Source organism: Lichenostomus cassidix, chromosome 3, assembly GCF_008360975.1.
Source record: "Lichenostomus cassidix isolate B80296 chromosome 3, HeHo_3.0, whole genome shotgun sequence".
Lineage (NCBI taxonomy): Eukaryota > Metazoa > Chordata > Aves > Passeriformes > Meliphagidae > Lichenostomus > Lichenostomus cassidix.
In genome coordinates, this window is record NC_139483.1 from 58,094,840 (window position 1) to 58,119,198 (window position 24,359).

Sequence of the window (24,359 nt, forward strand, 5' to 3'; positions counted from 1 at the left end):
CTGGAGTAGTTGTTAGTTTGGGAGTTTGGGATTTTTTCCCCCACATAAATCAGGATGTTTAAATGTGAATGGTATCTCTGTTTTAATTACTGGCTACATAAGTTTTATATTCCTGGGCTTTTTTCCCATCCTAAAATGAGACTTAAATGAAGTGGTGGCTTACCACAGATCTAAGAATATAACATTTTGTATTTATAACTAAAAAATTATATTCTGCAGTATTTTAAAGTCTGTCATGATTCAGTTAAGTCATTTGGCAAGAATAAGTTTTCTCATTTGCAGTAGGAGTTTGCTGTAAGAACAATAGTAAAATTAATTTAAGGGGGGGAAGAAGTGGTGAAGAAAAAATTAGTGTTATATTCATTTTAATTATTTATAGGACATGAGCAGTGCTGACTGCAATTTTATAGATGAATTCATGCTCTTAAATACATGTAGAGTTTTTCATGCTCTGCTACCATATCAAAATACCTAAAGTCTCAGAAAGCTCTATCAACTGATAACTGAAATTTCAGTTGATGCATTCTGCAAAGGATCCCAGTAGATTTCTGATACTCTTTTTCAGTCTTCCTTCAGTATTTAGTGTATGGGTAAATGTTGGTTTATTTCTGCTTTTCCAAAGTTACTGAAATTATACAAGAATTTACTCTTCCAGCTTGAGTATGTTCTGATCAGTAAATGGTTAATGGCAAAAGCTTGAAGATGAGATTTGGGAGCTAATGAAAAAAAGGAGGGAACATTTGAGATAGAGAGACAAGTCCCATGGGACCTTAGAGAATACACCCACTAATACTGAGTGAGCTGCCTGGTGTTGCTTCAAGGCCGAACTTGACCATATTGGAAATGTTCCAGCAGTCAGGGAACTTCCTGGAATTTTGGTTTTTTTTTTGGGGGGGGTGGGGAAGCAAATGTCATTCCTGTTTTCAAGAAATGTTTTTTTATGCCATCTTAGGTTCTTAAAATTCATAATTTTGTGTATGGCCCTTTTAGCAATATGGTAAATTCTCACTTACTTTTGCTTGTAGGAAAAGGTAGTTCCTTAAAACCTCATCTGTTTATTGTGGTTGTCCAAGTACCTGTTTTTCTCTAGTTTTAATGGTTTTTTTGTGGTTTTTTGGGTTTTTGGTTTTTTTTTCCAAGTAAGATAAATCCCTAGATACTTGAGAACTCTTAGGCTTGTTCTGCACTTGTGCAATTAGAAGCTTGCACTTTGAGACTTCACACTGTCTGGAAGGACAGATGAGTTCAGGTATAATATCTCTACCGGTTCCTATTAACAGCTTCTAAAATAGCAGCTCTTTTGTTACTGCTCATTGAATTCCATTATATATGCCAGTTGTTTAGTCTGACACCTATCTCATTGTTTCCTCCTTATTTTCCCTTATTTTAAAAGGCAGTTTTAGTATAGATTGAAGTGCCAGATGTGGAGTTCTGACAGGTTTTTTAAGTTAATTTTCATTCTTTTTTTCTGTCCATCTTGTTTGTAATTTTTCCTGAGAGAACAGAATATCCACTGACAATAGTCTGTGTGCTTAGGAAGAAATGCTGTTTCAGTAGACCAGAAACTGCTCTCTAAACTGCTGTCCATGTGATAGTTTTCTATCCTGCTTATATTCCCTTTTGCTTTGTGAGCTTAATTTAGTTTTAGGCATATTTGTGGTTATGTTTCTTCAGCTCCAGTGATTTAAAACACTTCAACATACTTAACTTTTTATAACATGATTTTGAAGTTTGGATATGGAAAGAAGGAAACATTGTTTCATGTAATGTCTTGTGCAAAACCCAATTATTTACCCACGCACAATCACCCACTCCCCCACTTTCTGTTCTTCCCAACGCTGAAGCTGATTTTGTTTCTTATTTTGCAAAGTAACATGTTTGGTACAAATTAAATTAGATTAATTTCTCAAAGGTGACTGAAATAGATTTTTTTTCAAGCTTAAAAAAATTGATATTTCAATTCAATAAAGTGCTATTGTGCTTTTACAGAATATGTAAAAAAATGTATTGCAGAAGAGGCTACAGTTTGTGCTTAAGGTTGGTGTTTAACAAGACTTCATCTGGAATTTGTTTTTTTAAAAAAGTATTATCACTGAGACTTAGACTAGGCAGCAAAAGCTCTATAGAGGTTGTTCTGGACCAGGTTCTCCACTCTTCACTGAACATTTGTAGAAATTTAATATTTACCAAGTGACGAGTGGATATCCTAACTTGCTGTAAATTGAGTTCAGCTATATTCTGAAATGTTTGAGTTCTGTAGTATGAAGCTGAGATAGGCAGAGGGATTAATTTAAGTGAATTGGTGAAGTCCTGTAATTGTAATGTGACTGAAGCAAGTTTGTGTGTGTTGACATTCTTGTTTCCTGTCCTGCCTATATAATCTTTATATTCTGAAGGATCTTCTTGTCCTGTTGTGGCAAGATCCCTTGTAAGCATTACTGTCAACTGAAAAGGACAGGGGGGAAAGTAGACTTTGCATAAAGAAATCATATATTATGTAACTTTTTTTTTTTTCACCCTGGCATCTTCAGAATTTTTGGAGCAAATATATGTAAGAAACTTTATATATATGTACTATTTAAGAAAAAAAAAGTTAACCAGCACAAATTGTAATCCAATTATAAACTTAATTATAAAAAGATCATAAAAATTTATAAAAATTTTGCATGGATGTACATTTTGTTCTAACTGGAACTAGTTCAGTATATTTTGTTTGGATTAGTTGTATGTGCAAACTTAACATCTATTATGTTAATAAAAAAGGGATTTATTGCAATTTAAAGTCTAAATATGAAATTGATGTAACTTCTGTCTAATGAGGCATTTTCTTGGAATTTGTATTGAGTTAAAGCACCTTTTGGAAGCAAAAGTATATGTGACATGCAGGTTGCATTGAGATACATCAGAGTGAACAAAAACAGATTTCTGTGACAAAATGTTCTGAAAGTGAATTCCTGTGGTGAGTGCTACAGAATAGAAATGGGTGGGAGATAATCACTTGAGAAAAATACAGCTTTAAGATGTTGAGATAGTATACATATATGTGAAATTGTGGGGGAAAAAGAACAGTTCACTTGTGGTGAATTAGCATGTTTTTAATGGGATATTAAAACATCTTTGGAAATGACTGTAATTTGATGCTGTTCTTCCGTAGTTCAGAATTTGTCATCAAATGTTGCTGTAGGAGTACAGGTACATATGAACCCTTCATGTTTCTTTGCCATTTGGGCTTTGTGTATTGATAATTACTTTAAGTTCTTTTTTGCAGCCACCTAGTGTTGTTTAACAGTGGAGTTATTTCTTCAGGCTTGTTTTTACATGTCTTTCCCATTGCCCCAGGCATGCCTGACATGGTTGATCTTTGGATTTCAGCATAAAACAAATCTCAGATATTTGTCTTTTTGAGGTTACTTTGTAAATTAATTTATCACCTCTGAGAGTCATCTATTCTTTTCCCTTAGAACTCTTTATTTTGCCTTAGTAGATCTTCTGACTGGTATCAACTTGCCAGTTTGAACTTTAAGTCAATAATTCTTTATCTGTGGAACTGTTTGAACAGATATTTCAGCCTCTTTTGTGATTATTTTCTTTTTACTTCTCATCTGTCTTTGTACTTTCATTACTTTTGTAGACACAAATTTGAAGGACTTGGTTTATAGTCTTTCTGGAGCATAGCTTCTCCAAATATCCTTGTCTGAATGCCAGTGTAGATACAACATCTAAGGTACTCCACTGTTGCCTAGAGAGGTCCCTGACACGACACCGTAATAAAGCTAAACTTTGTGCTGGTGAAACCTGTTCCCCAGTTCATTAAACATGTTCCCCAGTTCATTGTAGTTTGAAATTCTCACTGTAGTGTTTTGTGGTTTTGGATCTTTCCCAGAAGTAAGCTGCACTCAGTTCACCAATGAAGAGATGCTGATTGTAATCTTGCATGGTTGATAAAATGTGGTCTGTAAATAATTACTCTGTATCTTGGCTACTTGCTCTGGGGAGTTAAAATCTTTGAGTGGGAGTAGTGTCACGAGCATTTATACCAGCCACTCTTCAAACTTCCTTTGTATTGTTATTTTGGAACCTCTAAAGTTTTGTAAGGCAGAAAAATATCCTCCATTAAAATGTTGTATTAAATTCCTTTTAGTCTTTTAGTTCCTTAAGTCCATAGGTTCCATAGTAATAAAATAGATTGATTTTCTGTGCTCTGTTGCTTTAAAGGAATCTTCTGAAATAAATCACAAAATAATATTGTATGCCAGTACTGTGCTAAACAACGTGAGTTACATGTGCACAGTATGTGCATTCATAGAGCATGAGCAAATAATTTAATTATTTTAAGCTTAAAACTATTGTAACTCTTAAAGATAACATCTACTTAGCCTCAGACTCTTCAGAGTAACATGTGAATGCCTGGAGAGATGGAAAGAGGAAGAAGCTATTGTTGAATAGTTCTGGAGGAGCATGACTTAAAACAACTTCACAAGCTGTGAACTGTTGAAAAACTTTCAGTTACCTTTCACTACTTTAAAGAGAGTTAAAGGAATAACAGCCTGTAAGTTTATCACAGAGAGTTGTTAAGGTATTGAGGATGAAAGCTGAGTGGTATTTGCCGAAAACTGTGACTGAACCTTTGTACATGCTTGAAATGACAGAACCATATTAAAGGATGAAATAACCTTGGTTCATTATTCAGTTGTGTAATATGTGAGATGTAAGGATGTTGAGTTTTAATAGCTTGAATGAGCAGACTGTTGGAACATTTAAGACTTAATTTTTAGGAGCAATGTTAATTTTTTTAACATGGTGCAAATGATGTAATTTTAACCTACACCTTTGCTGATAATTGACATCTGTGGGAGGTATAAGTTACTAATATATTACTATGAACTTTATGTATCTCTTCCTTTCATGAGGGGAGATAAGCTTGCTTTTTTCCTCTGTTCTGTGGTTTTGTAGATAGTTGTGAGGAAATTCTGTCATTGAATTTGGGCTCTGCAGTAAAGACTTGCTCAGATTTTCTGTTTTAAATATAAACTGTGTTTTAGTACAGAATAACACAGTTCAAACAAACAAAAAGAAGTGCTAAGTGCATAATGATTACTAGTTAGAAGCAAATGAAGATCCTATTTGGTTTGTTTACTGCATTCAGTCAGTGGTCTAATTAAATATTTATGACAAAAGGCATTTAAAGGATGCCAGCACTGACCGTATTTTATGCACGTATGAACAAGTGAAATATATTGGAGCTGACACAGACTCTATGATTACTTACAGTTTGCTAATACAAAGTAAAAATATGTTTGCTCAATGTACAATTAAGATCAGTCTTTAACCCTGAATTAAGAAAACTCTGAATGAAGTTGATATGGAACAGATGTTTAATTGTAGTTGAGTTTTGATTTGCAAATCTTTTTTCTAACTGCTCAGATGTGTAGTCTAGGTTTATTCAAACACCAAGTGGTATGTTTAAAGTATGACATCTTTTATTTAGAAAAAGGAAAATAGGGATGATGTTAAATTTGGCACATTCTTAAAATATTTGTCCAGATTCAACAGACACTACTGAAAGTAATGTTTATATGTGAAGTCATCTCAGTCCCTGGGGATTTTTTGCCTTCCTCTGCAGTGTTGAGCGCAGCCCTTGCCATGGCCTTTAGGCCATTCTGCCTAGGTTCTTTTCTGCTGCTCTTGCACCTCCAAGGCACCACTCCTGCCCTTGCTCTCTGTCCTTCTTTGCCGTTCCAAGTTTGTAGCAGGAGTGAGCTCCTCTATTCCCTTGGTTTGGTTTTCCCTAGAGGCTCCTGCTTGTACAAAGCAGTCTGGTTTGCAGCAGCATCAGGAACTGCCACTTTTCAGCTCTCTCTGCATGCAATCCAGGCATGAGAGCACTTTTCATGCATCACTGACCAAGAAGCATTTTTGCAGCCAAAAAATATGCTTGTCATTGATATCTATCATAGTTTTGAAAACAACCCAAGCTGTCGCACATCTCGTACTCTTTTATGCGTGTATTCTTCAAGTCTCAGGAAACAGGGACTGCCTTGTTCATATTCCTGCTTCTCGTTTTTGTGGCCTTGCCTTTGCCGGACTGCAAGGGGTGATTTTAGTTTTTTAAGCAAAACTGAAGAATACATTATCCTCGTCCTGGCCACTGAATTGCATTGGTTTGATGCTTGTGAGCATTGGCCCTTAAATAGAATAATAAAAAGAAAATTAAATCAAATTGTTTTTCCACCTGTAACCTTTGTAATATGTGTCTTTGAAAATGTTTTTGGAGCTGAAAAAAACCCTGGCATTTCAGGTAAATACCGATCTCATAGTCAGCCAACTCGTGGGTACTGCTCCTGTGCTTGCCTTTAGACCTTTGTGGTTAGCCACTTTGGAGATGGCCTCTTGCTGTGATGGAGTACTGTTGTTCTCAAATGTAATAAAATGTTTTATTACATTTCTCAAAGGGAAACGACTCAGGCAGTTCTAAAAATGAGTAAAGAAGAAAAAAAATCCCTGAAGAAATAATAGGTATTGAATGCCTAAAAATGTTTGCAGTCATTCTGTTTGGGATCGTGTCCTGCATGCGGCTAAAGGTTTGATCCCTGGGTAGATATGTGCAGTTCTGCCATTCTGTGGAAGCCCAAATAAATTGAATGAACACTAAAAACTTTTAAAAATTGTACTTCACTTGTTTTTGCTGACTTTCCTCCTCCCCCTCCAATTTTCTTCAAATGATTAAATTAGTTTGAGATGATCCACAGCTCTCATGCACATCAAACAGTACATGCCTCCTTCCCACACAGACAGCCAATGCCTGGGCTGGGACATGATTATCCATTCAATCTTTTGTGCTAGAGCAGGACTGGGAAGAAATGTCAAGATTCCCTCTGCATGTACTGCTAGAGAAAGGAGAAAGTAGAAATAAGAATAGGATAGACTGTTGCAAGGTGGAAGGGACCTCCAATGATCATTGAGTTCAACTGCCTGATAACGCACCCTTAAGGGTAAGGAAGTACCCACATCAAAAGGGCTGACCAAAAGATAAAGCATGTCCAAATGATTAAACACTGACAGGCTTGGGGCATCAGCCACCTCTCTAGGAAGGCTGTTACACTGGTTGATCACCTTTGCAGTAAAGAAATGCTTCCTAATGTCATACCTAAACCTCCCCTGGTGTAGCTTTGAACTGTTCCCACATGTCCTGTCACTTATCCAAGACGAAGAGCTCAGCACCTCCCTCTCCATCTTCCTCAGGAAGCTGTAGGGAGCAATGAGGTTGCCCCTCAGCCTCCTTTTCTCTAACCTAGATAAGCCCAAAGTCCTAGGCTACTCGTTATAGGACATTCCTCCTAGCCCTCTCACCAGCTTTGTTGTTGCCCTCTGGAAATATTCAAGGACCTTCACATCCTTCTTGATTTGTGGGCCCTGGAACTGCTCACAGTACTAGAGGTGTGGCCACACCGATGCTGAATAGAGCAGGATAATCACCTCTTTTGTCTGGCTGGTTGAACAGAGAGTTTGATGCACCCCAGGATGGGGTTTCCCTCCTGGTTGCCCAGGCTTCCCCCTGGTTCACACTGAGCTGCTGCCCACCAGCACCCCCAGATCCATTAATGAAGGGTCTCCAACCATTTCTTTCCCAATTTATACCTGTGCCCAGTATTGCTCTGTCCCAGGCACAGAATCTGGCATTTGTTAAATTTCTTGCTACTGGTTGCCCAGTGCTCCAGTCTATCCACATTGCTCTGTAAGGTCTCTCATCCCCTGAGAGAATCAGCAGCACCTCCCACTTGAGTATCATCAGCAAACTTACTAATGGTGCATTCAACTACTGCATCCCTATCATAGATAAATATATTGAACAGAACTGGTAGCTGTGAGTGTTTATATTGCATCAGTAGTTGGCAACTCTTACATAGCCAAACAGATCCATGATATCCTAATTCCCAGTTGCATAGAAATTTCCATTGTGTATGTTGGCTGCAATTGCTTTGCTCTGGTTTGCTCTTTTTTGGGAGAAAGAGGTAAAGAACAGAAACATGCTACCTCTTGGTTTTATTAAGCAATTGCATTATGAGGTGTCATCTGCGGTATATAAATACAGGCTTGAAATTGGTACTAGAATAACCTTGGTTACGTGTGTTCTTTTTATGTTCTCACTTATATTTATGCTTAAAAGAAAGCATAACTTGGCAGCAATACAGAATACTGCAGATCTGAGTACTCTTAAACTGCTGGCTCTTTGTGCATGTCCTCACTTCTCAGCCTCTTAGTATAGCTAGGTTGAATGTGCTCCCCTTCTTGTTGGGAGCAAGTATGGATTTAGAGTTGTACTGACATTTCTGCATGAGAATTTGGAGCATGAAGATTTTCCTGTTGTCAGTGCTAGTACTTGTGCTATAAACACAAATGTGTGTATATACCTATGCATAAATCTACATGTATGTATACATATATAAGGATAGTGATTATAATTTACACGTTAGTTGTGACTATCAGTTGACATCTCAAACACCTGGTAGATAATGAAATGGAATAATTTTGAAAAGTATCAAACTGTGCAAACCATGATGCTGCCTCCTTAAGAGTCCCCTGCTCTATTACAATATTTCTAACTTCTGAACTGACTGGATCCACAACAGTTATCTTCAGTTCATGTTTAGAGACACTACTAGGAACATGAGTTTTTCCAGAAAAGTTATGTTATCATATCATTTAAGCTGTGTAGTAGTGCCTGTCCCCAAATGGTTTACCAAAAAATTGCACTTAAAAAGTTTGGTTTTGCAGATTAAATACTCTTTTAGATTTTTAAAACTATATCATTATATAAATTAAATAACTACAAGTCTTTCCATTTTACAAGTAGGATCTTGTAGCAAAATCCATTGCTGGTACTGAGAGGCTTCTTATGCTTTTGAATGCATAACAGAGCTGCTGATGGTATAATGTCTGTTCATTTTGCTGCTTTCTAGAATGTAGACTTGGGCTTTGTGACATGGTGGTGTTTTTCCTTATGTGGAAGTACTATGAACTGACAAAAAGATGCTTAAAGATACAGTGAACAATGCTAGTGTATCCAAGTTCTTTGTTGATTATAACTTCCTAATAAGAAACTGCAATATTTTACAGTTACACTTGCAATGTATTTCCTGTAGATTTGCCTGCTTTATGTTTCCGTATGTCAAAGACTTGATATTAACTGTGCATTTCAGTATATGAACTTTATAAAGAAGCAGATGATTCCAGATGTGGGCTTGATATGATAGCATATCTTATTTTTGCACTAATCTATAGATTTCCTTTACTGAAATATGTATAACTGAAACTTGCATTTGCAAGGTGTGATCACTGACCTGCACATTGACTTTGGAAAAAAAGTGGTAGCTATTACATGCATCTTAGCAGGCTAAGATTCTTTAAACTCTCTCTTGCTTGTACTTTTCCTACTTTCAATTTACTGCATTTCTATATTGGTAATTTTTCTTACTAAGCTGAAGGTGAAGCTGTCAAGAAAATTAAGTGGTTACTTCAGATGCTTAGGGGAAGTAGTAATCTATCTTTCTTCAGCAGTAAGATTCTTCAGAAGTACCAAACAGACTTTAAATTCTCCACTCCCCCTTTTAGAAGTCACTCTGACTTCTACATTCCACTGCCTTGCTACTTCTGCAACTAAATGTGGTCATTTTATAATTTTGCTTCTCTGAAAGGTTTCCAATCTTCGTGAGTAGAATGTCTGCTGCTCAATATGATTTTGAATAAAGCTCTGGATTCTTGAGGAATTAACCAACAATGCTTTCCCTCTTTGCTCAGTGCATACCTTCTTTTCTCCCCTCTCCCTCCGCTCTTGGCCTTTACCGCCCTGTGCCGCGGAGCTGAGCTGCGGCAGTGCCGGGGCAGGAGCCAGGGAGTGCTCCACCACTGTCTGCGGGGACAATGGCCACAGTGTCACCAGGGCCTACACAGGGGCAGCCGATGGCGTTTCTGTGGAATGGCAGTGGTGTGTGGCATCTACTGAAATCTGTAGGATAAGCAAATGCAAGAATTCCTATAAGCTGACAGGCCTCTAAAAAGGCCATGTTGTGGCCTAAATGATAAATGCCACAAATAGCAGAGCTGTCATGAAGGAGTTGGTTCAAACTGGAGACTGCATGCCAGTCATGTTCAGATTTGAACTGTGGAAAGAACTTCTCGTCTTCCCACCCCTGGGCATGTGTTCCGAGCTGTCTGCTCTAAATCTTTGTCTCCTGTCAGCTGCCACCTCCAGTACAGCAAATCTTTTTCTTAAAACCTAGCACAGAGAAGTAGAGCCTGGGCCTGCTTTTCATTACTGGCAGTATAGATGTATAGAATGTTTACATTCCCAGTTTCAGGTACAAAAATCACAGAATGATGGAATGGTTTGAGTTGGTAGGTACCCCAAAGATTTTCTAGTTTCAAGCCCCCTGCTTAGGCCAGGACACCTTCTACCAGACCAGATTGCTCAGAGCCCCATCTAACCTGGCCTTGAACACTTCCAGGGATGGAGCATCCACAACTTCACTGGGCAACCTGTGCCAGTGCCTTGCCACCCTCACAGTAAAGCATTTCTTCCTAGTATCTAATCTGCCCCTACTCTAGTTTCTTTATCCTGTCATTACATGCCCTTTGCTTCCCTGCTCTCTTTGAAGTGCTCTTCAGGTATTGGAAGGCTGCTGGTAAGGTCACAAGAAGAACAGAGAAAAACTTCAGGACTGACTGCCATTTGCTTAAGCTTTGGTAATACTGAGCTCAGCAAGTGAGTTTAAAAGTGGCCGTTTTAAGACACTTTTTAAGAGTGTGTTAAAATGTTGATCAGTCTTCAATTAGTATTACAAAGTAGCAAACTACACTACTGAAAGTAACCTCAAATAAAAATGTGTTCATCATTCTCTTTCCTTCCACAAATAATATTTTTAGGAAGAATAAACATTTTGAAGTTTCCTTATTTTTGAGCATCTAATGAATTTGCTGGGTACAGAGAGGTTTCAGAAATACATGAGTAGAAAGCAGCAATCTTATTTTCTGCCCCTCAAAACAAACCACTGCAGTATAGGCAACTAGACATGTTGCATATTTCCACCTTGTGCTTGCATGCTACTTCTGCTGGTCTGAGCATCAACTTTCAGTGGTCTGTTTGTTCTTTTTCTCTTTTGAAGATAGCACACTTTATTTTTCAGTGCACTCATATAATGTGATTCATAAGTCATTGAGATGTATGCCAAAATGATAAAAATGCTAAAGTTAATAGAAATGAACACTCTAGAAACTTTATTAATTTTTAGAAGATTATATAGAAAAAGTTGGCTCAAATAAAGAAGTCTTCCATTATTTAAAAAATAAGGATCCAGAAACACTAAAACTATTTAGTGACACTTAATAGTGCAAAGTATTTAGATAATTTTAGGTACTGGATTTTCCTTGTGTATTTATCTTGTTATTTTGGGGTTTTTTGATGTACTGAAAAAAAAAATTGAACTGTCTTGATTTTTTTTGTATCAAGGATATGTGTAGCTTTCAAATCTGGTGAACAGTCTTTGTAAGAAATCTTACAGTTTTATAATCTGCTTCATTGATACTTTAAATTTTCCTGAATAATATCATTGAATAACAGTACCTGTAATTAAGGACCTTACTGATTTACTGATATTAATTTTCTCTTTTTTCTTATTTTTCCTTTTTTATTTTTCTTTTCCTACCTTCCCACCCCTCAGAAAAGAGCAAAAGGACAAGTGCTGTTTGATAAAGTATGTGAACACCTCAATTTACTGGAAAAGGACTATTTTGGGCTGTTGTTTTATGAGAATTCAGAACAGAAGGTAAGCGTGTATGAGGGTTTTGTTTGTTTTTCATCACTGCCACTCACTTCAATAGTTCAGTGAGGTATATACTATTAAATGTTTACCATTACACACCCTTGAGTAAATTTGGCTGCCTTTTCTCATTTATGTGTAAGAATGCTTTGTTCATGAACAAAGGGAATCTAGCCCATAAGTTTGTAATGTCTAGGCCTTTAAGTTCCTCTTTTATACATTTTAAGCTTAAAGAAAATTTTTGGCATTTGTAAAGAGACTGGAGCTGATCCATCACTGGTATTGGATGCTAATTTTACAAATGAATGGTGTTTGAGATGACTACATTTGAAAGGATTTCTTAAACACCATTTGGGATCTTCAGTCTTCTTTTGCGCTTGCTTCTATGTTGGATGGTTGAGCACATCTAGATTGTTCAGCTGAGAAAAATCTTAAATCAGTCAGTGGCAAGTGCTCCATTAATCACAGGAGTGATCTGCTCAGGGTAAAATAGGGAGCCTTGGGTTTTTGAAAGTTCAGCAGAAAAGTCTGGATTGGTGTAGGGTTATGGGGTATGTCTTCCCCCCTCCACACTTCCCCCTAGCTTTTTTTTTTTTTTTTTTTAAATGTACCTTTAGTTGGACTAAGACTTTTATTATATTCCTCAGTCATTTGAATGGAGAAACAGGCCCCATCTGGTTTTTTATATGTCTTTTTCCTTGAAGATACTAAAGATTTGACTAGGTATGAACCCAGGCAACCTAATCTAATTCAAAACTGGCTCTTAAATCACACTTGGACCAATTATTTCCGGAGGTCTCTCTCAGTGTGAATGAGGTCTTGAATGCCTTACCTGTTGACTGTGAAGGCAGTACTGTAGCAATACTCATAAGTGATGTGTTTACGTAAATTAAGCGAGAAATATCTGATAATGGGGTCCTTATTCAAAGTAGAATAGATCACTTCTCACCTGAATTATGGACAGCAGCAGGCTTTTATTTAAAAACTTCTGGAGAAATCTGGTCCCATTTGTTACGAAGGCTAAACAACCACAGTTGTTGGATTTTGTCTTCTTCATACAAATACATTCCTACTGTTATTTGGAGAAACTTAAAAAAAAACTCTTTCCTATAAAATTTACATTTCCCACCTCCTACTTTTGCAGAACTTTTGGTGGGTTTAGGGCCCTCTTTTTTGTTCACTTCTGTAGTCTGTTTCAGTTACTTTTTAACTTTGGTAACAGTCCTTTCTGGTGTCTTTATTTTTTCTTCTTTTATGACTGTTGCCTTTTTAGATTAAAATACCATAAATCCCTGACCTCCAGGCTGGTCAGTACTGAATGCTGAATGATGTGTTTTTCCCATTCTTGTGCACTCATCACAGCCACCCATTTATGAGCCAGCTGTTGAACCCGATGGCAGCTGTGGTGTGTGGAAACTGAATGCCAGGCACTCTTTTAAATCAGAGCTGCTCCCCAAAGCACCATCGGGGTACCATTGGAGGAGGAGTCCCATTAACTCTTCTCCATGGGTGTTCTGTGCAGCTGGGAGAGATGTTATGTCTTCCAATCAGACTGATTTTTGTTAGCATTAATACACGTTTGAAAACTATTTAGGCCAAATTAGTAATTAACAATTTATTTCATTTTTGTAGAAATGTTAAATTTATTAGCCTAAAGTTTAGTTAGGGATTTCATTGCATTGCACCCTCAAAAGTTCATGAATGCTCCATTCACATTGTAATTGGTTTGCAGAAGTGTTAGAAAGCTTCTGCTCTTATGTTTTGGGCGCCAGCTGGAAATGCTGCTTTTCTGGATTTGTACAAAATACTTTTGTACTGGTAGAGAACATTTTGTTCTTTGACAATACATTACTTTGTCTCATCTATAACCTTACCATTCACAAATTAAACAAATAGATTTCTGCATACTGGAACAAAAAGTAGTGTGTACACACTTTGTCTTTTGTTTTGAAAGACAGACCTGTCTATTCTGCATTAAGAGCTCTGATTTAGGGTAAATTCTTCTGTGGTGTTTGTTTTTTTCCATAACAAAAGGCACAGATGCAAAAAAAACCCACCCCCGTAATTATGCCTATAAATGGAATATAAGCATCTGATTTTATTTGACAGAGCAGTAATGAAAGTTGGTGGCAAAGTCTGGTTCCAATAAGCTAATTTCAGGCTTTAAAAAATCAGAAAATGAGGGATTATTCTTCTCATTTTGTTGTACATGCTGTATTGTATGTTCTTTTCTCCTGTTTTGTAATGATAAAAGATAAAGCCCTGAAAGTAACATGCACTCAGGAATCCTATTTTTCTGCTGTAGTTATGCCATGCTATATTCTCTATTTATTTACTTTATGCTATCTCTAAAATATAAGGATTCAAGATACTTCCAGCTGTTGTAGTTGCAAGAATATGGCTGTGTGTAATTTCAGAGTGGAATTAATGCCAAAACTGAACACCTAGGATGATAACTGTAGCTGAAGTGAGTCTCAGTTAAAATTATTTGAAGACTTATGTCGTCTTCTTTCTATGTCAAGATTCTTCTAACAGAAACCAATTTTTTTTTTACTTGAGCATTATAAATGGTATCCAGGATTTTGGAGAATTGCTTTATAACTCTTCCCTTGTAAAAATGTTATGGACTTTGCCTTCTCTGGAAAATTATCGTGGCTACGGAAGATAGAGGTCACAGACTTCTTAAAGCAAGAAATACGAAATTATTGTCTTTTTTTAAAAAATACAATTGTAATAAATTATAAAAAGGGTGTTTTGCTTTTAATTTGTAAATTATTTTAATCTAGTATATATGTATTAGGTGAACATATATGAGAAATATATGTAGATGTATGTGCAGTTGTGAAGAAATCTACTTGGACCAAGCTCATTTACAACAGGGGACTTGGTATTTTGGGCCATATTCATAGGAGACACAGTCTCCTATGTAGTGCAAAAGCACAGTTCCGTGTTCTCCTAATCCATACAGACCTGTGAAACTAGACTAGCATTTTTGTCTCCTTGAAATAAGGTGGACTTTTGGCGGAAAAGCCTGTAATAGAGACTGAGGGATAGGTATTGGGAAACAATGTTGCATTTGGAATTTGGAACCATGGACTGAAAAAGGTGGGTCACATGACACCCTGTATGCACTGCTTTGCTATTAGGTGAGAAGCATTGGTAGAAATATGCATTTGGCAACATTCATGCGGGCACTGAGGTGTTCCCTTAGACTTTAAAGCTGCAAATACCCTCCGTGGTCTGTGAAAAAGCAGATATTGTCCTTGGCCTCCCAAGGCAGTTTCTAATTCTTCCCTACATTGTGCATGTCTTTGAAATGTTGCAAGGCCTGCTGTCAGGCTGGCTGTGTGCAGGTGTTTCTACTGTGAATGTGCTTGTGTGTGTGTGTGTGTCTGGCCATGGGAAGTAAAGGTTCACTCAATTATGGAAGTTCTATGTAACTGCAGTTAAAAGGTTTATGTTCCTGTATCTCACACAACCTGTTTTCTAACATGTATGGGTAATGGTCTGAGTTACTGATGAATATATGTTACTGATTCCTTAGTTAAATTTTTGGTAATCTGTCACAAAACAGTCTCTTTGCACATATTTGTAGTAACTGGAATGCTATGAGCTATGTAATAGGTTGCACAGATTATATAAAAATATATTTGGTATTGAGGATTTTAAATGCTGGCTGTGATTTGTTTGTTCTTTTTTTTTTAGAACTGGCTAGATTTTTCGAAGGAAATTAAGAAACAAATTCGAAGTAAGTACTTCTGTATTCAGATGTTATGCTCCTTTTATTTCCTTACAGAAATATTCTTCATAAATTTAGTAGCCTGGATGTTGATTGTTTACAGCTTTAAAATAATTTCTGATAGTGATGTGTTCAGCCTTCAAACAAAAGCAAATCTTCTATTTCCATCCCCTGTCCAAGTAGGGTAGAGAGAGTCACACAACATTATGCTGTAGAAGTTAATCACTATATTATATTATATTAGAAGCTAATCAAATATATTATTGCCCCAGAATTTTCCCTTGTTGTATGTGACTAATAGTTGATACATTTGCATCCTGAGACAGTAGATGGTTTTCAACTTTGTGCTGATATTTGGGTTATTGGATGGAGAATGTGATCATGCAAAGATGGGCATGATTGTTGCCATAGGATTTTATTACTTCAAAGACTCGCCAGAAGGATATGAACCTACAAAAAGAGAATTAATATGTTTTATGGAAAATGTATGTTCTTCAATACTGATCAGTCCATCATTTTCAGAGCAGAGATGAAATAGAACGCATAGTCTTGGAATGTCTCACTACAGTGCTTTTCAGACAGAATCTACTTGAAATGCCTTTTTACTTCCTGTACTCAGTACATGATGTGTATTTTACTCTGCATAAAACTCTGTCAAAGCTCTTCACTAGCTGGGTATCTTTTGCAGTAAATGGGGAGAGCATGGAGAGTAAATCTAGGTGATACTCTGCCTGAGTCTACATATCACAAAATGCGTGGCCACTAAAACATGCTAGACAGCCCTTGTCCTTACCAACTTCTTCCCGTTGCTTTACTCATTTGTGGTCAAAACAGGGTGGTTGTTGTTGTTTTGTTTTTAATGGAAACCTTTCGGTAGTACCTGATAGGAAATGTAAGCGGGGAGAAGAGGGTGATAGTATTTGCATGCCTAGACTTACAACACAGCAAGAATTTAGGCTAAGAAAGTGACTGTACTTTTAATTAAGAACAGCAGTGTGTTATTTATAATGATAAACAGATGGTTTCTTTACTGTTAACTTCAATGTTTTTAAGGCAGCACACATTTTTTTCAGAAATCACAGTGGTGTTAATTCCGTTTTCTTTAGATCTTTGCCTATTGATGAAAGTCCTTACTAGGAAGGTGTGGTTTATATTTTCAGTACAGAAATGAAAGTTACAGAAGCATCCTTGGAAGCTGTTTTTTTATCCAACATGCTCTTGTGTAAGCAGACTAGACCTATGAAAATGGTGAATATACTAATATGCAAGTATAAGCCATACCTTTAGTTAAGGAAAAGTTAATGGTATTGTGACTTCTGCAGGTCCAAATATGCAGGCTAAAGGCTGTTTTATTTGGTTTTAATACATGACAAAAGATGGAGGGTGTTGATACTTTTGTATCAACATTGTTGATACAAATGTTGATATCTTTTTGTCTTCTGTAGCAGTTTGCATGCTATCTAGACTACAAGTTAGTGTCACAAATTTGAAGTGTAAGAGCTAACCTGAAATTTTCTTGGATGCGCTACACAAAGTTCTTTTTAATGCTCTATCATATGCACTAAAAAAAATTATGTTAAGGTGATGTGATTTTCCATACAGCATGAAGACCTACATTTTATACTGGAGAGCAAGTCCATTTATTGAAAGAGGAATCATGACTACATGTTTTTTTCTTGGTCTACAGTATTTCAGAGTTAATAGGCATAATTAAAAAAACCAGCCAAGTAAGAACACCATTTTAAGGATTTTAAAATGACACTTGCTTACACCAATATGCAAGTAATTGGCATACTGTTAGTTGTGTTCTTCCTCATTAGTTTATCAAAATTTCCAGATATTGGAATACACTGCAGGCACTTTTAATCCTCCAGTTACATGAGTATCAAGTAATTAGACTTTTTTTCTTTTCAGGCTTAATTCAAAATATATTTGTCTTTGAATCAAGAATGGCAATTCTGAGTACAAAAATACTCATTAAATTTAAGATACTATGGGCCATTCACTTACAAGCTGGACTTGCTGATCTTTGTGAGTCCCTTCCAACTCTAAATATTCTGTGATTCTGTGATTTCTTTTTCTCTTGTATGGCACAAACTGAAGCACTAATGTGCTGGATAAATGTATGTGAACAAGTGCATTGATTGGAACATACAAAGGTGACACTTTTGGAAATGTAGTTCAACACATAATATTTACAACAATCTCAGTCTCTCCCTTAAACGTGAGCAACACCATTACTCTGCACACTGGGCATGTATATACCACCTGTGACTGGGAAAGATGAAATAAGAATCCTGTAGTCTTCCCCAAGTGATGTCCTGCTGGCTCTCTTGCTATATCACAGCCCTCAGGCCCTCTGTGATCTATTTGTACAGGTTGGCCTTTGGCTGGGCAATTATGTTGGATCTCAGCAATTACTGTTGTTACTTCAGCTACTGAACGTGATCCAGAAATTACTGTCTCTGTTACCAGGGCTACAAAGGTGACAAAAATCTTGTTTGCTTTCAGCCAGCCTGATCTCTTCAGGAAAATGAGTTCTTGACTTTTTTTAACTCATGTACTTGGCTATCCACTGGCATGTGTTAAAACCTCTAATTACTTCTTTCAGGGACAGGTAGGTAATTACATTTCTGTCACTATCTTCTTGAAAATTGCAACATCTCAAGTGGATTCAGGCTTTTGCAAAACTGAGAATCTCAGCTTGAATATTGTGATGGTACAAGCAGTAGCAACTGACCTTGGAATAGTCAGATCTCAGACTACACAGAGGGCGTGTTGGGTCACTCTTGTACAAAATTCAATTTGAAAATTTATATGTTTAAACTGAAGGTAATATTATGTAAATTAAATCTTCTTCTAGTCTGCAGCATGGTTAGTATTTTTACTGCAAAAAATACTTCCACATCACATACTCCACGTTCTGTATCTTGAAACAAATGGAGAAAGTTCAGGTGTTCTGAGGACAGAATAGGCTGGGGTGCTAAGAGAAGTTATAATTAAAATCAATGAGACTTTGCATTTTAAATGTACAACTCTGTCTGTCTGATTTTAATAGTAACAAATGTATGGGTATGCTCAGGCATCAAAATATTTTGGTCACTTAATGCAAGTTCACTTTATATCAATCTATTTTATGTATATAGCTGTATATCTGTAAGAGCTGAAGCTAGTTTTGAATTAAGGTGATTACACTAGAGGGTAACTTGTTATTGTTGAAGAAAACTAAGTACCTGTGCCAAGGGAAGAGTTTTCTTGCAAAAGCTGACATAAAAGAGATCATAAGTAAAAGCCAGAAAAAGCCTTTACTGGAAAAAAAAAACCCTCACTGATTTTTTCCCAGTTTAAATGGGATGAATCATGTTAATTGTATGCTGCTAGCTGGTTGGTTATATTGCTTTCTTTTTCTCTAAGAATGTGCCTAAAGTTGCCACAGAAGCATTTTTGATCTAACAAGCTGGCTAGAAAAAATGTTGATATTTCTGTAGTCCATACTATTGAACATCAAAACAGAGAACCTTATCAGGGACAGAATGCTAAATACAATTTTAAATCAGCTTTGGGGTTGATCTTTTTTGTCTTGGCTACCAACTCAATAAAGAGCCAGCAGTAATGTTCATTATTATGTGAGGACAACTACAATTGTATGCCTTGGTTGTGCAGCTATTAAAAGTATGCTTTAGTGAGAAATATAAATATAGACTGTGCACACTGTAATACACTTTCTAGCCTATATTTAGGGGATAAATGTGCTTTCAGTAATCAGGTAAAATACGTGGTCACCAACTGTCCAGAAAATATTTAGTGCAAAGATAACTTCAATATTTTTTCAATAAATTAGCAATTTAATCAGTATGAGTAAACACATCAAATTTTCTACAAAGTCTACACATGCAGAGGATTTATGCGCATTTTAGCTAATTATAGAGAATACTGTTCTTTCAATTTTTTTTTTTCTTCAAACCATGTCTATGTCTCCTGACTGCAGTGCTTTCTGAAAGTTAGCTGTAGAAATGCTGACAAGAAAGAGCAACAATTAAACAGGAATTCATATGTGATTAGTTTAACTGCAATTTTAGACCAGGAAAAACTTGAAAACTGGTTTAGTACCTGTATGGAAGGACACATCCTTCATTCATTTCTCCACAGCTCTGTTAACATGACAACTCTCCTTGAATGCTTTTTGCATGGATATTTTGGCCCTATTGCTCATATTCATCAGTTTGGTTTACTCAATACCAGCATATTTTCGTTAAATTATGCTAATTCCCTGGGAGATGATGGAAGTAGGCTAATCTGTTCTATCTTTAACTGTGTTTGCTATTCTGTATGTATTCATTACTGTTGGACTTTTTTTTTCAAGGTATTTTTGTTGTAATTCTGTTTTGTACTGCATTGCAGTAGATGATGCAATGATAAATGAGACCTTCTCACCTAAGGGTCCTGCCTTATTTTGTTCACAAAACTGTAGTTTTTCTAACAAAAAGATGATGACTGGGAATGTTAAGATACGCTAAAACCCTGAGCTCTCAGAAAGAAATAGTGGCAGGTGTAGAATGAGGTTCACACTTAATTGAAGTGCTTCAGTGGATAGTCATGTCTGAAAAGCCAAAATAATTTTTGAAATGTTCTAAGACATTAGAAATTTTGACAAACCTCTTTACCTTTAGCATATATGGAATGTCAGAACAGGTTTGTTTGTTGTTTTTTTTTTTTTAGCAATAAACCTTAAATAAGAATGTCAGCACTTTTTTTTAGCATTGTGTTGGAAATGGTGTTTCCGTCTTTTTTGTCTCTGTAGCGCGACATCTTTTTCAAAGGATGATTTATCTGTGTAACACAGATTTCTAAAATAATTTACTGTCCACAATTCTAATATTCTGAAAATGTATTTAATTATTGATGTGGGACTTAGCTTTCAAATCTTAAAAAATTTATTTAAAAACAGAGCAATGACCAAAGGCAACACTTTATGCTTTTTCAAATTAATTATCTAGTTTTAAGCAGGGTTTTGCTTAAAAAACTACATATGTTATTAGCAATTCTAACACATAGGAATTTAAATATCACTGCTATTATAGTTGTTAAATGTGGTGTTCCCCAGAAAAACACCCAAACTAAGTCATTTAGACAGGAGAAGACTGTTAGCCTTGGAGGAGTTGGAAATACACGCAAATTCAATGCAAATGCCTTTGAACACACAATATCTTGAAAGTGTTAATATATTATGGTAGTTTTCAAATTAAAAATGTCTTCTGATATTTGTGTGACTTACTGTAAAACATCATTTAAAAATAATTTTTAACATGTCAATCTTTTATTGTATGTCTGTGAGTTTCTACTTGGTAAGGAAAATAATGTCTGCTTCTTACTAATGTACAATAAAGAAACAGAAAAAACTTCCTTCAAGATTTCAGTGATTAAGATTTATTCTACTGTCTAACATTTTTCAGTAAAGTTTTTTCTTTGCTTCAGCTTATTTGAGATTAACAATCAGATATTTCCCATGTTTAGGTTTACCTTGGATATTCACCTTTAATGTGAAGTTTTATCCCCCTGATCCATCACAGTTGACTGAAGACATCACTAGGTATGCACAGGTCCTAATTTTAAACTTTAAATTACTATTAGGCTAATTTGAAAGCCACATAGAATTTCTTCTTCAGTTTCTGGATACCGTATGCTATAGATATTCTTACATATATCAACTGCTTTTTGGAACAAGGTTGAAAAGGTAAAATGAAAACTTCTGGATGAAATCTTAGCAAGAAAAATTTAATGATAAGTGGGGATACGATTTGGGCAGCAGCTAAGGTGTGAGTGATCATATGTGAAAGAAGCCAGTGGTTTACTGCTGCTTTATTATAAAACAAATCAGGACATGGGGGTCTTGAGCAAAGCTCAAGGGAGCCAAGATTCTTCAGTAATAATCTAGACTAGATTGATGAAAATGTGGGTTTACACATGTGCTTTAAATAAAGTCATGAAACATAATAAAACCTGAAAATAATTGTCTTCCAAATGTCTTAGATAGAAAATACTTGGAATGCAGTGGATACTAAGCCCCTAAAAAGTAGCATTGTAAGGTTGATCATTGGGAATAGAGTGCAGGGAACTGATTTATTTTCCTCAGGAGTTACAGGAAACCTAATAGTTTTGGTTTGGAGTTAGCTGACTCTGCTGAGGCAGGATATATGTTACTACATGTTGCATTGGGTCAGTCTTCTGCACAAAATGAGATAGCTATACAAGTGTGCAGTTAATATATTGCTACACATAGTCACTTATAGCATCATAAATGACATTTAGTGCAGAGTGTATTTACAAGAAACTATGTGTATGTTCCTTGAAAATTTTCAGCAAGTTGTTTGGTTTTTCAATTGCATGTTCAACTCATGAAAGCATTTTTTGGCTATATCTTAAATCTAAATTCCTTTAAGTTTCACTAGGAAGACACTTTTTTCATTAACATTTAAAAAAAATCTCTGCTCAGGTAGGATGTCTGCTGTTTGTTAACTCGTTAAATTCGGTAGAAGATTGTATACAGTACCGGAAATATTAAATTCTAATACATACATGGTTTAAGAAAGGTTATCATGGTTTCAGCACTAAACTGGATTTCTATTGTGTATTACATGAGGTGATTAGCTTGTGAACTGCAAGGGATATAAAAGTTAGTTTTAAAGCCAAAGGGAAATGTCAAAGAAATGCATAGCTTATATTTTTAACCATAGATACCTACAGGCTAGGAGTTGAAGGAGCTCCTAAGCCAGCTTTTGTTTATAACTAGGTAGCTTTTTATTCTTTTATACTGGAAATCAGAATTTTTCCTTCTTTTCACATTTTTAATGAAAATAATGTTGACTCTTAAAAATCAAGTGAAATTTGCTATGTGGTAATAAATGCTCAAATAATGTAACGTGTGACATTATTAATGCATTCACTCACTTCAAAACATGCTTACATGATTACATGCATCTTAATGAATCCTGTCATATTTCTCATCATCTGCCATTGGTAACACTCCCTTTGTTCTTTCTCTTTGGTTGTGTTTTTTCCCCTTTCCTTTGTCTTGCAGGTATTTCTTGTGCCTACAGCTTCGTCAGGATATTGCATCTGGCCGACTGCCCTGTTCTTTTGTGACTCACGCCCTCCTTGGTTCATATACCCTGCAGGCTGAGCTGGGCGATCATGACCCAGAGGAGCACCGCAGTGATTATATCAGTGAATTCCAATTTGCACCCAATCAGAATCAAGAAATGGAAGAGAAAGTGGCTGAGCTACACAAAACACACAAGTATGCAAGATACAGTGAGATTAAATGAAGTCATCATGCTTTGTCACATTTTTGTTAGTTCCCTTAAGAGTATTTGTAAAACTGCTGAGGTAAACTTATTGCTACTTTGGAAATCGTTTGTTATGTATCTAGAAGCTTGTACTTTGATGTGTTTAAAAAGTTGAGTTTGAAATTAGTATTTTCACTAAGGTCTTGATAGAGAACTTTTGGAAAAGTATTTTTATATGACCATATGAATTAGTTTAAGCAACATACAGGCAGAATATTTTGAAAGAGTAAAGGCGGAAATCTGTACTCAAATAATATACTGTGAAAGAATACTTTTCCTGTAGAGCAAAAATGCTATTGATACCTTATAAACTAAGGTTTTTGTATTAGTCTGGATTCCAGGATTCCACTCAGTTTTGACTCTCAGTATTTTGCCAATAAACTCAAAGCTTATTCAATGGTTTTAGGGGCTTGACTCCAGCACAGGCGGATTCCCAGTTCCTAGAAAATGCTAAGAGACTCTCCATGTATGGAGTGGATTTACATCATGCCAAGGTATTGGGGATTGGGTTTGTGTGCTTTTGTTTTAGGATAGAAATGCTAAGTATTAAAGAAAATAGGATATATAGATTATTAGAAAACAAACTCATATGCTTACTTTTTGGCTATAAGCCTTTATCTCTTGATTGCAATAATTACTCAGTTTACAACTACTTAGAATTTATTTTATATAGTAGTTTATTTATTATATAGACAGGTGCAGCTTGGAACTAATATTTTACTCATAAGAGCAGATAAATACATTTAAAATGTTATATTTTTTTGTGCCAAAGAGATGGAGGGCCAATAAAGTAAAGACGAAAAGAAAACATAATTGCTTTGATAACACCATAAGAGTTAAAAAAATATGGGCAGAGGTCCTGGGGAGGGTTTTGGTGCTTCTTCCACTTCCCAGCGTAGGTCAAATGATGTTTTCATTTCAAGTAGGTTTTTTTTTAAATTTTTTTTTAAATTTTTTGTTTTTTAGTTAAAACCCCAAACGACAAACTAGTAACCTCCTCCCACTCCCTCACATAAATGCAGAATCCAGAATAGGAAATGTAAAGTATTGTAAGCATATTAATCTTGCATTTTAAAAAGAAAACCAAGACATTTTAGCACTGGAGAAATATTGTTTAATTTTGTTTTGTTAGTTATGCCAGTGTAGCAACTCCTTAATGACATGTTGGCATTTGATGTAGTTGATCTGTTGTTGGGAGGACATGAGATTCTGCTGTATTGTGTGGTGTATCAGTAAGTGATTTGTTTTGTAGCCTGTAAAACTTGCATCGAATGCTGTCAGTGAAAGAGAATGCTCAGAAACCTATCTGTTAGGTCCTCTGTCTTTGCTGGAATAGTATGTGACTGTAAAAGATCACCTTGATCACCAGCTTATTCAGACTTGCACTGGCTGCTTTAAGTTGGAAAGGCCTGGTTTTCATTTTTCTTCTTTTGATATTGCTTGAAATTATTGGTAGCA

The 24,359-nt window shown here is 36.0% G+C and overlaps 1 protein-coding gene across 2 annotated transcripts in view; it reads left to right on the top strand.

The window, feature by feature from the left end:
- EPB41L2 (erythrocyte membrane protein band 4.1 like 2) overlaps positions 1–24,359 on the top strand; it is a 102,180-nt gene that overhangs the window by 41,608 nt on the left and 36,213 nt on the right. For both annotated transcript variants that reach the window (XM_085055961.1, XM_085055962.1), the window contains exons 4-8: positions 11,718–11,822; positions 15,522–15,564; positions 21,070–21,145; positions 22,634–22,852; positions 23,308–23,395. In XM_085055961.1, coding sequence (XP_084912087.1) covers positions 11,718–11,822; positions 15,522–15,564; positions 21,070–21,145; positions 22,634–22,852; positions 23,308–23,395 — 531 coding nt within the window. The remainder of the gene's footprint in view (positions 1–11,717; positions 11,823–15,521; positions 15,565–21,069; positions 21,146–22,633; positions 22,853–23,307; positions 23,396–24,359) is intronic.